Source organism: Meles meles, chromosome 10, assembly GCF_922984935.1.
Source record: "Meles meles chromosome 10, mMelMel3.1 paternal haplotype, whole genome shotgun sequence".
Classification (NCBI taxonomy): Eukaryota; Metazoa; Chordata; class Mammalia; order Carnivora; family Mustelidae; genus Meles; species Meles meles.
Window position 1 is genome coordinate 12,290,728 of NC_060075.1, and position 15,262 is coordinate 12,305,989.

At 46.2% G+C, this 15,262-nt stretch overlaps 2 gene segments (V, D, J or C); both read right to left on the reverse strand.

Annotated features, from left to right (window-relative positions):
* LOC123951612 overlaps positions 1-15,262 on the reverse strand; it is a 366,823-nt gene that overhangs the window by 183,974 nt on the left and 167,587 nt on the right.
* Positions 911-1,393, reverse strand: LOC123951619. The segment is given in 2 exon segments: positions 911-1,196; positions 1,296-1,393. Coding segments are annotated over 2 exon segments (330 nt in total).

Here is a 15,262-nt window from a genome sequence, read left to right on the forward strand (position 1 = left end):
ATTTATTTAGGATTATGTTTTTAAACTTCTAAATATGAGTTGTTTGGCTTTTTTTTTTTTTTTAAATAAAAGCTACTTTTTGTTTTTTATTTTTGTCTTCAATGTATTGTTGTCAGAAAATGTGGTCTTTGTGATACCAGCACTTAAAAACTGATTGCAAGAACAGTCTGCAGTCAGGACCCAGAAAATCTGGAACAGAGAGACTTGTTAACTATGTCCACCATTCATCTGGGAAACAGGTGTGCCCAGTAGTGGCTGGCCACTCACAGGGACCTTGAACATGAGTATGAGTGGAAGTCAGCCATCACAAAAAGGAAGGGTCCATGCCCAGTGCAAGGAACTAGAGTTGGAGTTCTCTGAGATGGGAAGGGATGTGGCAGAGACGAGAGCCAAGCAGTGTGGCAGGAACAGAGAGGGCCAGAGAGCTGTGCAATATAGGCCCAGAGGTGGGGAGACGACAAGGCAGGGCCTTGTTGGGGGACTGCCCCATGGGAAAGGCTGGCAGGAGCAGAGTCTATACCAGGGCATTAGAGAGAGATGCTGCTGAGGTGCCAGGGAGAGACAAGAGGGTCTGGATGTATCAGATTTAACACTATATTGTTAATAATACATTGTATTGTTTATACAAACACGCTCCCAGCTAGAGAGGCAGCTGCTGAGCACAGAGAGAACAAAGGTGGAGATATAGCCACCAGACAGCTGGGCAGGTCCAGGCCAGGCTGAGAGTGCCCTGGAGTTGGGTCTCAGCATACACTGAGGTTCACCCTCTATGCACAGACCACTGCAGGTTCCAGGGCTTCTGGGCTCCTGGGAGTGTGCAGAGGGCGCTGCTGAGTCCCGGAGCACGGGACCTCCCCCTTCCTTTTTTTGTGCGGAGAGAAGGCAGCAGGGCAATGCTGTGGGAACACTGCTGGCTCAGAAGTACACAGAGGTCTGGGAGGGGGTTGTGGACAGCAGCTTGAGAAGGAAGATCTTTATATCTGACCTAGAGGCACTGTATCCATCCGGGACTTCTCCATTTGCAGAGGTGCCAGCACTGACTGAGTAATGGATCAGCCTCAGCCCAGGTCCATGGTCTTGTCGATACCAGTACATGGAGTTGTGGTTCGTATCCTGGAGACATTTCAGTGTCACGTTCTGTCCTGTCCCCAGGACCTGGAATTTGGGGGTCTGAGTGATGCCAGCATTCAGCGACCCTGTGGGGGAAGGAGATAAAGCTGATGTCACAGACACAACAGAAAGGCTTAGGGCTGGGACCTTGAAATTTTCACCCAGGAGAGGGACCCAGGACTTGCCTGCCTGTAGAAGACAAAACACCACACAGCACAGGCAGCTGACGCTCATGGCAGGGGCAGGGCTGATGGAGGGGTCCTCTGGGTCTCTGGGCTGCTGAGCCTGGAAGGGGACTCTCCAGGGAGTCATTCTGAGATGTCACTCTTCCTGCCTGGGCCCCAGAGCCAACCCTCGCAAGGGGCCACACCCCTTCTGCAGGGGGTCAAAGAGAAACATCACGGTACAAGTGAACAGCCTAGGATGGGAAGAAAGGACTTGTCTGAATTGACACAGGTCTTACAAGTGAGTCTTCACCTTTTTGTGAAACAATATGCAACCTTATGTACATTCTATTCCTGTGACCGAATCTCTCATCGGTGCACTGGTTTCACGTATGCATGTAAAGCCTATCTCTGTAGTTTTGAATTGAGGAAAAATCCTTAGGGCTTCCTGATGCCTTTTATGACTCGTGAGTCCCAGATACTCCTTTAAGTATCTGTTTCCTCTTCGCTTCATTGACCATCATCCCGTTAATATCCTTCCAGCTACAATTCTCCTGGTATCTGGTTTCTAAACCTCAGGGTCAGACTCATCAACTCTTGAGGCGCTGTTTTGCTCTGTTTCTTATCAGTCCACTAACGGGACACCTGCCAAATGTAGCCAGAGCACCTTTGTGCTCAGTAGAGCTCTTACTTCCCGTGTTTGGGGTGAAACAGCGGCAAGCAGAAACACCTCAAGTCTGGGACTGACGTTTCTCTGTGGAAGATGAGGTCCGCTCAGTGGTGCAGAGGACACACAGGCACAAAGGCGTTCAGATGTTTGAGGGACCGTGGAGAGATGGCAGCCTCCAGGGTAAGTGCAAAATGTTCTGGGTTTGTTTGTTTGTTTGTTTTTTAATCCGAGATGTCCATCCCATGGTGGAACACCTTCCCGTGAGGAATAGCTGCCATTAAGTAATAAAGGAAACAAAACTCAGAAACTGCATCCCATTGCCCACGGTCCCATGCTTAGAGGGACCGCATACCGTCGTCAGCGCTCTGTTGTTGTGATCTTCAAATTCTTAATGATATTTGAACCACGGGCTCTGCAAATCACGTAGCCAGAGCTGGGCATGATGGGTCTCCTGTCTGTGGCCACCTCCTGCCGTGCTGGTTTCATTTTAACACAATCACGCATCTGGAGGCTCAGTGAATCCGCATCTCTGGGGGCTTCTGGAGAAGACACAGAAACTAAAACTGGAACCAAAGGGAAGCCTGATGGTATAGCCATAATGTCAAGCCTTGATTCGGGGCCTGGCAGGCCCAGGAGTGGGTTTCACGTCTGTGCCTGGGACTTTTCTGGCCCGGGAGACAGAAGATCACATGATGAATGACAATGGTAGCAGGAAAGGCCGGAAGAGAGAGGGGAATTTTCCAGGTCAAGGCTCGTGTTCTGAGGGTTCGACACTGGGTCTGGGCAAAGGGAACCCTTCTGCCACGATAGAATGATCTCTCAGTGATGTCACCATTGCCTGTGGTCTGCTCGGCCCCAAGACGCCATGCGTGAATAGGAAGTCCAGCTACGTAGGCATCAGATAGGAACACAACATAATTTCCTTGGAGATGAAGAGTTTTGGTCAAACCTTCATTATAAAATAACTTGAATGGATGGGTTCAGGAGATAAGAAATGAATTAAAATGAGTAAATAAATTTTATAGAAACAACTTCAAGCAGCTAGGAAGAGCTTTCGATGATCATTTTATCAAACCATCTATCTGCAGATAGAATTGTCCCTAACATGGATCCTGTATCACACATGATTTCAAGCATTTCTTAACCATAGAACTTTGCAAAAGCATCTCCCTCTCTTAAATATATTTAGCTGTGTACTAAAGAGGAATTGTTTTAATGGGTAGAGACCTTATTTTTTTTTCAGATTGTATTTATTTACTTGAGAAAGAGAGAGCACAAGGTGGGGGGGAGGGCAGAGGGAGAGGGAGAAGCAGGGATCCCAGCATGGGGCTTGATCCCAGGACCCCAGGAGCACGACCTGAGCTGAAGCAGATACCTAACTGGCTGAGCCACCCAGGCGCCCCTAGGTAGAGACTTTAAATATCCATTAAAAAGATGCCTGAGCAAACATAATCTATTGCAATAGAAATCATATCATTAGTTTGTCGGAGATGGAGACAGGAGTTGCAAAGGGGCATGAGGGAACTTTCTGGGTGATAAAAAATGTTCTATAGCTTAGTGTGGTGGGTGTTACATGGGTATATACATATAAATCGCCAAAAAAACATTGATCTGATCATTTAAAGTGTGTAATGCTTATTGCTTATAATTCATTTGTCAATAAAGTTAATGTCGAAATGTCTGAGAAGGAATGTCATGTGCTCTAGTTAATTTCATAATGAATCATCAGGCATAAATATTTCCGTTTCTGTGCCAGCTGTAGAAGTTCTAGGTAAAACGTGTCCATACCCACCTTTGTACAAAAGAAACAGTGGAAAAAGCTGTCAGAGACTAGCAAAAAGAATCAAGATATCCAGATTCTTACTATGTGCTTAGTAGGTATTTTATGCTTATTGAATGTTTATATAGCCCTGGAAGTTGGTATGATGGCTAGTTTTATGTGTTAACCTGACTGGGCCATAGGGTACACAGATATGTGGTTAACCACCATTCTGGGTGTTCCTGAGAGATATGATTAATTTTTCAATAGGTAGATTTTTTTTTGTGGGATGTTGGTAGGAATAATTTTCTTATTTAATAATTTGAAAAACGTATTTATAAACCCATATAAGTGGAATAAATGGAAAGATATGGAGAAGATGGTCCATAATAAAAAAAAAAAATGTGGGTCTGTTTCAGTCCATCCCAGCTTTTATGTAATCCCTCACTTGTTAATTCAATCTTTTTTTTTAATTGAGGAGACTTGATCATCTGACCACAGTGCCTCTGAGAGCAAGAGCCCAGAGCTCTGTTTCCTTCTTTTCTTTTAAATTTACATATAATATATTATTTGCCCCAGGGGTTCAGGTCTGTGAATCATCGTCTTACACATTTCATAGCATTCACCATAGCACATACCCTCCCCAATGTCGATAACCAAACCACCCTATCCCTACCCCCACCCCCAGCAGCCCTCAGTTTCTTTCCTGAGATTAATAGTCTCTTATGGTTTGTCTCCCTCTCCAGGCCAACCTTGTTTCATTTTTACCTCCCTACCCCCCATGACCCTCCTGCCCTGCCTCTCAAATTCCTCATATGAGTGAGATCATATGATAATTGTCTTTCTCTGATTGACTTATTTTGCTTAGCATAATACCCTCTAGTTCTATCCACATCATTGCAAATGGCAATATTTTGTTTCTTTCGTAAGTAAGTAGATTTTAACATTAGGTGAGAATAACCTTTTAATCAACAGAGTAAACCAGATTGCCATCCATAATGTAGGTGAGCCTCATCCAATCAGTTGAAGACCTGAATAGAACAAAAAGATGGATTCTGCCCCAGGTAAGAGAGAATTGTCCAGCTGATGGCCTTCAAACTGGAGAATCAGCTCTTCCTGCTTAACCTCTGAACTTGAATCTCTGCTCTCCCTGGGTCTCTAGCACCACCGGCCCAACTTACAGATGTTGGACTTCTCAGCCTCTACAACTATATGAGTTGATTCTCTATAATACCTAAATTATATACATACGTGTGTGTGTGTGTGTGCGCGCGCACGTGCGCACGTGTACTCTGCTCTGTTTCTCTGGAGTACTTTGAGTGATACTGTTAGACATTACCACTCTCATTTTATCCGTGAAAATTCTCAGATCATCATGTCAAGAAACTGGCCTCGGGTCTTGACTAGCAGGTTGTGCTGGAGCTGGAACCTAGAGCTGCGTGTATAGAGCTCCTAGTCGGATGTCTTTCCCCACACCCCTTTATCCTGGGGAACTGATCTCTGTCAATGCTTTCATCAGAGCCAACCAGGCTGAAAAGGACATGGAGGAAAGTTCTGGCTTTGAGGGCAGGTATCTCTATAAATATGCATGACCGCGTAGCGCGGTAAACACAGCACATCACTCAAGAATCCATCAGACGGGGTTTGAGCCCCACTTCTGCATCTGACCAGCTCTTTGATTTGCTCAAGTTCTTTAACTTAAGCACAACTCCCCTCATCTTTCAAATGAGAACAGAAATTGCATTTGTCTCTTAGGCTTTTTTTCTTCTTCTGATAATTCATGGAAATTTTGCAAATAAAGGACTTTTATTTGGCATGTAGTAAATTGTCGATACATGACAGTGCTATTTTCTTTTGAGAGTCTCCACCTGCTGCAGAGCTGAACTGTGTCTGGGCATGCATTTATTTGGCCCTTGGAGTTTTGTGAGTCACTTGCTTTCATGGGACAGGAGGATCCAATAGAAATCATCAAATATTTAAGATAAATACGATACATTTATACTGTAGACCTTAAAACTCCCAAAGACAAGAAACATACTAAACTAAAAAAAAACATATTAAACTGCATTTTCTATTTTAAGTGATATAGTACTTTACACAAAGTAAGGGACCGCGGACTGTGGCGTGAAAGAAAGTAAGGAATAAATAACGAGTATCCATGGTCTTTTCCCTCATGGTAGATTGCAGCGTGTATGGGAACACCAAGATTTTCCTTGTACACATCCCATTCCTTCTGCTGTGGAGCTGGAAAAGCACATCTAGATACCTCCCTACTCACACAGCCTCTGCGGGAGACATGACATGACCTAGGTCCATGCCCTGCAGAACACTGCCCCTTTCTCTCTTTTCGTTAATTTTATTTTGTTGTTGTTGTTACAGGGAAGGATCAATGGCTATTCTTTGCCTTGAAGTCACATTCCTTGAAGTTGTGGGGGGGGGGTTAAGAGGGGGTAGGGGGAGGTTAGGATCATCACCTCTGGAGGGTGGTCTTTCCCACCCTGCTCACCTGGACCTGGGAAGGGAAGCCCGGGGGAGGAACAATTCCATAAGGGGGCAAGGAGCCCAGGTGTCAAGGAACAGAACTGTTCCTCACTCTGCCAGTTCTGAAATAGAAGACCCAGGAAAGCTACTTCTCCTCATATATGTAAACAGGTAACATGATACGTATCTTGCATGATTTCTGTGAGCTCTAAGCCGTGCCCCACACATAAGCAGCAGCATGAGCGTTGGGGAGAGGCCCATCTGCTTTCCCAGGGCCCGGGCCACTGGGGCTGGCACTGCCACGCTTGCCATCACTTCCTGACCTGGGGGTTGGGGGGAGGATTTTTGTACAGTAGGCTGCTGATCGTGCAGGGCTGTGTTCACTGCTGGCACAGAGATACAGGGCTGAGTCTTCCAACTCCAGCAAGTCCAGGTCCAGCTGGGAGCTATAGTTAGGGAACTGCTGAGCTGAGAACCGTTCCAGGATGTCTCCTTTGTCTCTCTCTTCCCTATTGTAATACTGAGTGAGAAACCGGGGGCCCTGGCCCAGAACCTGTTGGTACCAGTACACAGATAGATGTCCAGAGACAGGGAAACATCTCAGCATCACTTTCTGTCCTCTTGTTTTGATCAGGTATCTTGGAGTTTGGGTGACCCCAGATGCCACTGGGCCTGCTGGGGAGGAGACAGAAAGAAGCTGAGCACAGAGCATAGAGGGAGGCCTCCTGCTGCAGCCAGCATCAGCAAGCCTGTATCACAGGTTGGCAAAACACATCGGAGGCGTGCACACCGTGCCTAGAACTCACCTGCTCCCAGGAGACAAAGCGCCAAGCAGCAGAGAAGCCTAGAGCCCATGGCGCATCGGGAAACCAAGAGTGCACCCCAACCAGGGATGGGGTCTCCTGGAGTGAGCAGCCTAGGGTTCTGAACCTCCCATTTCCCTGATAGGAGTGTCTGCCCATGATGTCACCGCTGTGACATTGTTGCTCTGGTGTTACTCTCGCTGCCGGCCGCCTTCTGGTCTGATACCAAAGGGCACTTCAGTAGGACTCAGGATCAGCTACTCTAGGCGCATTCCTTGTCCCACCCAGTGCCTCCACAAGGGGTGGGTATGAGGTGATCCTGTCCTATTATGCCCCCAACACACCTGATTTCTCTCCGCCTGCCCCTGCCCAACACTAATTCCCCAGGCCATGGGGCTCCAACCCCTTCGCTTTCCACTTCCCATCCAGGAACAGGGACTACCTCTTTGGTGCATTCTTAAGTTCAAGGCACGTCTCCTCTGCTTGGGCAGTGAGGAGCCTGTGTTAGCCCCATGTGTCCCAGGACTCGCTCAAGAATCTCAAACCAAGGGGGCGCCTGGGTGGCTCCGTGGGTTAGGCCGCTGCCTTCGGCTCAGGTCATGATCTCAGGGTCCTGGGATCGAGTCCCGCGTCGGGCTCTCTGCTCGGCAGGGAGCCTGCTTCCCTCTCTCTCTCTCTCTGCCTGCCTCTCTGCCTACTTGTGATCTCTCTCTCTCTCTCTTGCGCGCGCGCGTGCGCTGTCAAATAAATAAATAAAAATAAAATCTTAAAAAAAAAAAAAAAAAAAGAATCTCAAACCAGGGGCGCTGGGTGGCTCAGTGGGTTAAAGCCTCTGCCTTTGGCTCAGGTCATGATCCCAGGGTCCTGGAATCGAGCCCCGCATCGGGCTCTCTGCAGAACAGGGACCCTGCCTCCCCTCCCCCACGCCTGCCTCTCTGCCTACTTGTGATCTCTGTTTGTCAAATAAATAAATACAATTAAAAAAAAAAAAAGAATCTCAAACCACCTGACGAAGGAGGTAGCCAAGAGTTCCCTTAACCTGTCCTCTCCTGGGCCACTCTCTCAAACCCTCCCGGGGCCCCTTGGCTGACTGTGGGGGCACAGTTCCTCCGTGCAGCTGATGGCTCCTGTCTCACAGGTGGATACCTTCTGTCTAGATCAAGGACAGAAATCCCCCACCTCCCACTGCTGTAATCACTCCCCACCACACCCTTTCTTCTGCTTTCCCAGCCCGGCTGATTTAGGGGTAATCTTCAGATCCACCCTTAGCCTGTGGAGGAGAAAGATGGTCTGAACATTCTGACTGCGAGGGAAATAATTGCTACACCGTTGTAATTGGTATGCAACAATGACAGAGACAAGTCAGAATGCTACGAGCCACAAAAATGAGCACTCCGATGATCTCATGTGGATCCAGCCTGGAAATACTACTTCCCATCCCTCCTCCAGGTTAATCCGATCCAGGTACTTCCAGATTGTGTAGATAAATTAATAATTACCAGATTTTAAATAGTGCATCTTATAAAGAGGATTTCTCTATTTTACCATTTATTTTTGAACGTATAAACCCGTAAATAAACCCTGTTAGCTCTAGTCAAGGTAGATACAGTTGGGCGTGACATTTACGATCATTACCCACAAGTACCTGTGTCCTACCCTGTGACCCGGAGCCTCTTAATACATTCCACCCGGAGAGAAGCTATTTCCATTTTGTGTGTCTCCCCCAAAAAACCCACACTCACATGCACACACGTGCATAGGCACACACACACACACACACACACACACTCCCATGGGCACAATTACCCTTTAATTGGCAAGGATGTCAAGGTTTTATTACCAAGCACAGCAGTTTTTCTTTATCTGTTTTTCAGATTCATCTCCGAGAAGCACGAGATGTTTCTGAAGTGGTGGCTGGTGAAGGAAAATTCCTGACAGGCTCATGATACCAGATACAGGCGACCCTAACGAAATTTTCTCCGTTCCAAAAGAACATCAGCGTATTTCAGCTCTAGGTTCAATTAGGCTTCTTTGCAGTGCAGGTCATGCATTCTGGCTATGAACACAAAATTGTTCACGGTACTGCAGAAGTTGGAGGGAGAGCCAGGACTACCTATTACATCCCAAGGAAGAGATCTCTGTAAAGGAAAACAGTTGGTGAGATTCCTTGGCTCTCATAAGTGGCCATTAATTCATTTATTTCACAAGTGTCAAAGAATATCAAAAAGTCTTGGCTTTTCCTATGAAAGTAAAGAGAGCAATATTGTTGTTATGAATGGATTATGTCCCCCCTCCCTCAAATTCATCTGCTGAATGTGATTGTAACCCGCAGTGTGAGTGTGTGTATCTGGAGATGGGGACTTTAGGGAGGAAGCCGGGTTAAATAAGGTAACAAGAGTGGGACCCTAAGCCAAGAGGACTGATGTCTGTTGAGAAGAAGAGACCCAGGGCGCCTGGGTGGCTCAGTGGGTTAAGCCACTGCCTTCAGCTCAGGTCATGATCCCAGGGTCCTGGGATTGAGCCCTGCATCAGGCTCTCTGCTCAGCGGGGAGCCTGCTTCCCCCTCTCTCTCTGCCTGCTTCTCTGCCTACTTGTGTTCTCTGCCTGTCAAATAAATAAATAAAATCTTTAAAAAAAAAAAAAAAAGAGAAGAAGAGACCCCAAAGAGCTCTTTCTCAGTCCTCAGGCAAGCACACAGCGAGAAGGTGATTATTGCCCGTGAGCCAGGAATAGAGCACTCCCCAGAAACTAACCCCATGGGTCCTCGATCTTGACTTGCCAACCTCCAGACCTGTGAGAAAATAAATGTCTATTGTTTGAGCCGCCCAGTGTGTGGCATGTTGTTAGAGCATGCTGAGCAGACCAGTAGAACAGCCCTGTGGGATGTCTGGGCGAGAAGCACTGTCTGAGCCAGTCCCTGCGAGATGACTGGAATCCGGCCACGTTCGGGCAGCAGGGAAGGGCCTTCTAGACCATGAGAAGAGCGAGAGCAGATGTAGAGAATTTAAAAGACTCTGGTGTCTGGGGCCATGTTGAGAAGAACGGTTAGGCCACAAAGTACGATGCAAATCCAGAAGACCGCCACGAAGCCACAGTCAGAAGCTGACAGCATCTGGGCCATGATGCGTGAGAAGCTATTCTGGGGAAGCAGAACTGCTCCTGGGGGAAACCGGAGAGCCTTTGCCTATTTGTCCTCAGGGGAGGCAAGCCTGGGATGAGAAGTCCAGAAGGGAGAGGTCAGAATCAGCTCCAGGGTCTCAGCCATGAGCCCGTCCTTACTCGGGACCTGCATGCATGAGGCAATGCGGCTGCCGTTAGGCCTAGCTTTGTATCTTCTGGGTATTGAAGACTTTGAGCAGAATGAGAAAAGAGATTACATGACAAGTCGCATGGTTTTTAATAAGTTTATAGCTCTATATTCTCAACCATCTTTAATCATATTTCCTCTTCTAGACTTTCCTAAAATCTCAAGATGTTGTCCATGTATTATATAAAACACAGCTCTGTGACCCCACCTTCTAGCTACCAATGTATCAAACAATTTTGAGCCCCGGATGAACTCTCCCTCCTGAAAAAAGGGTGTCGGCTGTGAATCTGTAAGTCGTTCGTTTAAACTTACAGCAGGCAGGGCCAGGCAGGGACGGTAACTTTGGTGTGACCCACTGGATGCAGCACGACCCTCTGAACAGAGTTCATTGGCCTGTTGTCCCTGCCCTGAGTGGCTGAAGAGCCAGAGGCCACCCTTGGCAGGGCCCCAAACTATTTCCCTTTTCGCTGAGTCCCTAGTTCTCGCGGATCTGTCAGCTCTGACCACGCTCCACGCTGGGACCGGGAGGTTTGTGCACAGAACGCTGGTGACCCTGGCTGCACCAGGTGTTGGCACAGACATACACGACCACATCCCAGCCTCCGAGAAACTCACGTGCAGCTCAGAATGACAGTCACTCAACTGCCGCATTGAAAATTCATCCCGGGAAGTGTCTTTTTGCTCTAACTCATCCTAATATGCCGAAAGCTGGGGGCCCTGACCCAGGGCCTGTTGGACTCAACATACACTGGGCTGCCCAGAGATAGGGGGAGTGTCACTTGCTGCCCACCTGCTTTGATCAGGTGTCTTGGTGTTTGGCTGATTCCAGAATCCACTGGGACTGGGAGGGAAGGACACAGGGCCTGGGGAAAGAACACGAGAGGGAGCCCGATGATGCCACAGACTCAGGTGCTGTCAGGCTTAGAACAGAGATGTCCCCCTGTTTCAAGGACATACTTGCTCCCAGGAGACAAAGGTCCGCACAGCAAAGGAGCCTGCAGCCCATGGCAGGTGCGGCAGAACTGGACAGGTTTCTTTCTGCTCAGAGTTCTGGTCCTCTGAGAGCTGAAGATTCGGGCATCCCTTTTCTGGAGTTTAGGCAACAATGTCACTGCTCTGATGTCACTGTCTTTCCTCATTCCCATGAACCTGGCCATCCTTGCCAGCCTCCTGGCTAGTCTGATCCAGGAGCACAGCTTTGTCCTGCAAAGCCTCTTAGGTAACATGTAGGGTGGGGCGGGATGGTCTAGACTAGCTGGGTTTAGGCTGCAGGTCCGTTCCCACAGCTCCTTTGCTTTTCCTTTGAGGCAGGTGTTCCTTTACCTCTCCCTGCCCAGGACAAGCTGTCTGCCCCCTCCCAGCACTTCCCCTCATTTCCCCTTGCAAAGCTCAGAGAGACTCCCTAATCACTGCGGAGCTCAAGTTCTGGCACCCTGATGGGACAGCACCACCACAAATTCATGTTTACAGCACCAAGCCTCTAAGTGGATAAAAGCACCAAACAAGGTTGTTCCTTAACCCTCCCGGTCCCAGGTAGCTGGCTGGATCTGCCCCTTGCTCTGTTCCAGCCGCTTTGGAAGCTCTGCAGTTCCACAGTGCCCCCCTGTGGCCCATCGGGGAATAATCAAGATTTTGCCTTTGTCGTGATGCCAGAATCCTGGGGTGTGTTTAAATGAGGGACTCTTTCACTGTTTGCCTGTTGCACTATTTTTTTTCTCTCCCCCCTCCCAGCCCCGGCAGACAGAAAAAAAAAAAAAAGACAAAAGATAGCCGTAGCTACATGGTAATAAAAATAAAGGTGACTGGAGGAAATGTTTGCTTTGGAAAAAATTGAGTCAACTTAGCCTAGGTCAGACTGCGTTGCTTAAGGAGGAACTGTGGCAGAGATTCCAGAGAGAGAGACAGCCTGTCTTTCTTACTGCAGATGGACTCCCAAGGCATTTTGCATGACTAATAATTAACTGAAGTTGTTTTCGCTCTGATGACCCCAGACAGCTTGCTCAGGGCAGACCGTCCAGACAGGCCTATTTGCAAGGTGCCTGCTAATCAGCTCACCCCAATAAGGAAAATAATATGGACTGTTACCCTCCTGCTAGAGAATTTCTTCTTATTTTTTTTAAAGATTTTTTCTTATTTTTTTTTCTTTTTAAGATTTTATTTATTTATTTGACAGACAGAGATCACAAGTATGCAGACAGGCAGGCAGAGAGGGAGAAGGAAGCAGGCTCCCTGCCAAGCAGAGAGCCTGATGCGGGGCTTGATCCCAGGACCCTGGACCCTGGGATCATGACCTGAGCCAAAGGCAGAGGCTTTAACCCACTGAGCCACCCAAGCACACCTTAAAGATTTTATTTTTAAGTAATCTCTACACCCAAGGTGGGGCTGGAACCCACAACCCCAAGATCAAGAGTCTCTTGCTCCACTGACTGAGCCAGCCAGGTACCCCTAAAGAATTTGTTTCTTTCTCTTCTAACCTTACTCTTTTAGAAACCTTTTTGCCTCCGTTCACTGATAATAGAATGCCCGTTCCCCATATAGGAGAGCATGTATGTATATGATTAAACTTCTCTAAGCCTTCTTCAATGTGCATGTAGGAAATAAAATATTCTAATGCTCTCTACAGGATGCTAGGAAGGCGAAGCTAGTCTGGATTAATGCCAGGTAAAAAAATAAATAAATAAACAGAGGAGTTTGGGAAAACAGAATCGGAGAAGGATTTTAATGCCTAAACCCGTCAACTTCCCACCCAGTTGCTACTTCTGACTTCATTTACTTTCCGTGTAAATTTCTTTAAATATTTACAGTTGACTTAAGTGTTATTAAATTTCAAATAGTGAATTTCATGGAGTGGATATAGATATTCTAATATCATCTATTTCTTGACTTTCTAAATCTGAAGGCAAACAACTGCATCAAATACCACTGCCAGTGAGCTATGATCAGTGACCCCCTTGAAGATGCAGCCCAGAGGAGGAAAATTCCACCCAGAGCAAATCTCCATGGATATAAACCGGATAAAATTATCTCGAGCCCAGATGGTCATGTTCTTTAACTGAATACTTTTTATGAATTTTGTACATATGTAACTCATTAAAACCTTTTATGACAGCAGCTGATGTGTCTTACGGGGTTTCTGATGATAGATAAGGAGAAACTTCTACACAAACACATAGAAATACAAACTATCAGCATATGTTACACTAAGAAAGTATATTTCTCTGCTTTAAGGGATGCCTGGCATTTTTAAAAATTCAGTTAGATAGAATTTCTGGATTGCCAATCAATTTTTAATTATAAATATATCTATGGGGTGCCTGGGTGGCTCACTGGGTTAAAGCCTCTGCTTTTGGTTCAGGTCATGATCCCAGGGTCCTGGGATTGAGCCCCGCATCGGGCTCTCTGCTCCGCGGAGTGCCTGCTTCCTCCTCTTTCTCCCTGACTGCCTCTCTTGCCTACTTGTAATCTCTGTTTGTCAAATAAATAAATAAATAAATCTTTAAAAAAATATAAATATAACTATAAATCTTACAAATATGTAAGATTGCTTTAGAGGTCCCTGAGACCCAATGATAAACAGCCATTCTATTTCAGACAAGAGGAGCCCAGCTGGTATTATAAAAACTGGCTTCTGGATACTACTAGCGTTGCAAACTAGCATCATTTCCTGTCTTTTTCCCCAGAGGAACCTTAAGAGACAAGGAGCAAATATGAATACTAGAGACTAACCAGAAAACAAGAGACTATTCTAGAAGGACTAAAGCCTTTGGGGGCTGGATTTCTTTTGGAATAACCAACTGGACAATATATATCCCCAGAATGTGAGTTATTAAACCTTATGAACCAAGAATTTAAAACAAGAATGACAAATAATGACAATCTGCTGTATAAACAAGAAGGTAGAAGATGTCTAGCACGTAAGAATGCATGGGACCAACTTTCTGAAGATCTTAACAGTCACATACCCAACATATTTTGCACTGACATTTCCAACTTTTATTATGGGGAAGAATGTTCATGTCATCTGAAGATTAGATAAGTGAGACAAGATAAAAGAAGCCAACGTTTCATATAAATGCTAAGAATTTTGGTCCAGTAGAAGCTTATCTAATTAATTATTAGTTTCCTAAAATACTGACTTTTTCTCAGGAGCTTCCCCCCCACCTTATTTTCATAAAAGCAAGACTTCAGCTAATAAATTTATAATCCAGATAAGATCTGGGAAATTGTATCTTCTGCAAAAACTAGGTGGAATTTCTTAGAGTTTTCAAAATGGTGGAAATCCAAAGCCCTTCCTGAGATTTCTGACCACCACCAAGGACAATTGTTTTCTTCTAGTCTTCTCTAACCTTGCCACCTCACCTGGCCATGAATCCTTTTTTTATTCCTTCAACCAAATCATCTACACCGATAACTGGAGAGTTTAGTAGAATTTCCTGAAGATTTGGGATATCCTACAAAGGAGTCATATGGTGCAGAAGGCAGATCTTTACTCTTTCTCTCCCATCCTTAATCATGATGGCCCCTTCCAAGAATTTCCAGGGTCTCAAGTTCTTCTGCCTGCATTATCTAGAACAATGCCATTGCCATTTTTCCTTCCATCTCCAGGAGTTACATTAAAATATTCCCATCAACAATATTCTCCTCCCTAAGAAGTGGGGTGGAACCTATTAAGACACTAAAATCTTAATTTTCCTCCATTCAAAATTATGGTTAACTAATTCTTATTTCTTTTTTTTTTTAAGATTTTATTTATTTACTTAACAGAGAGTGAGATTACAAGTAGGCGGGGTGGGGGGAGCAGTTTCCCTGCTGAGCTGAGAGCCTGATGTGGGGCTTTATGCGGGGCTTAATCCAAGGACCCTGAGATCATGACCTCAGCCTGAGCAGAAGGCAGAGGCTTAACCCACTGAGCCACCCAGGCGCTCCTTAATCCTTATTTCTTAAGTGGAACTCATCTTTATTCAAAGA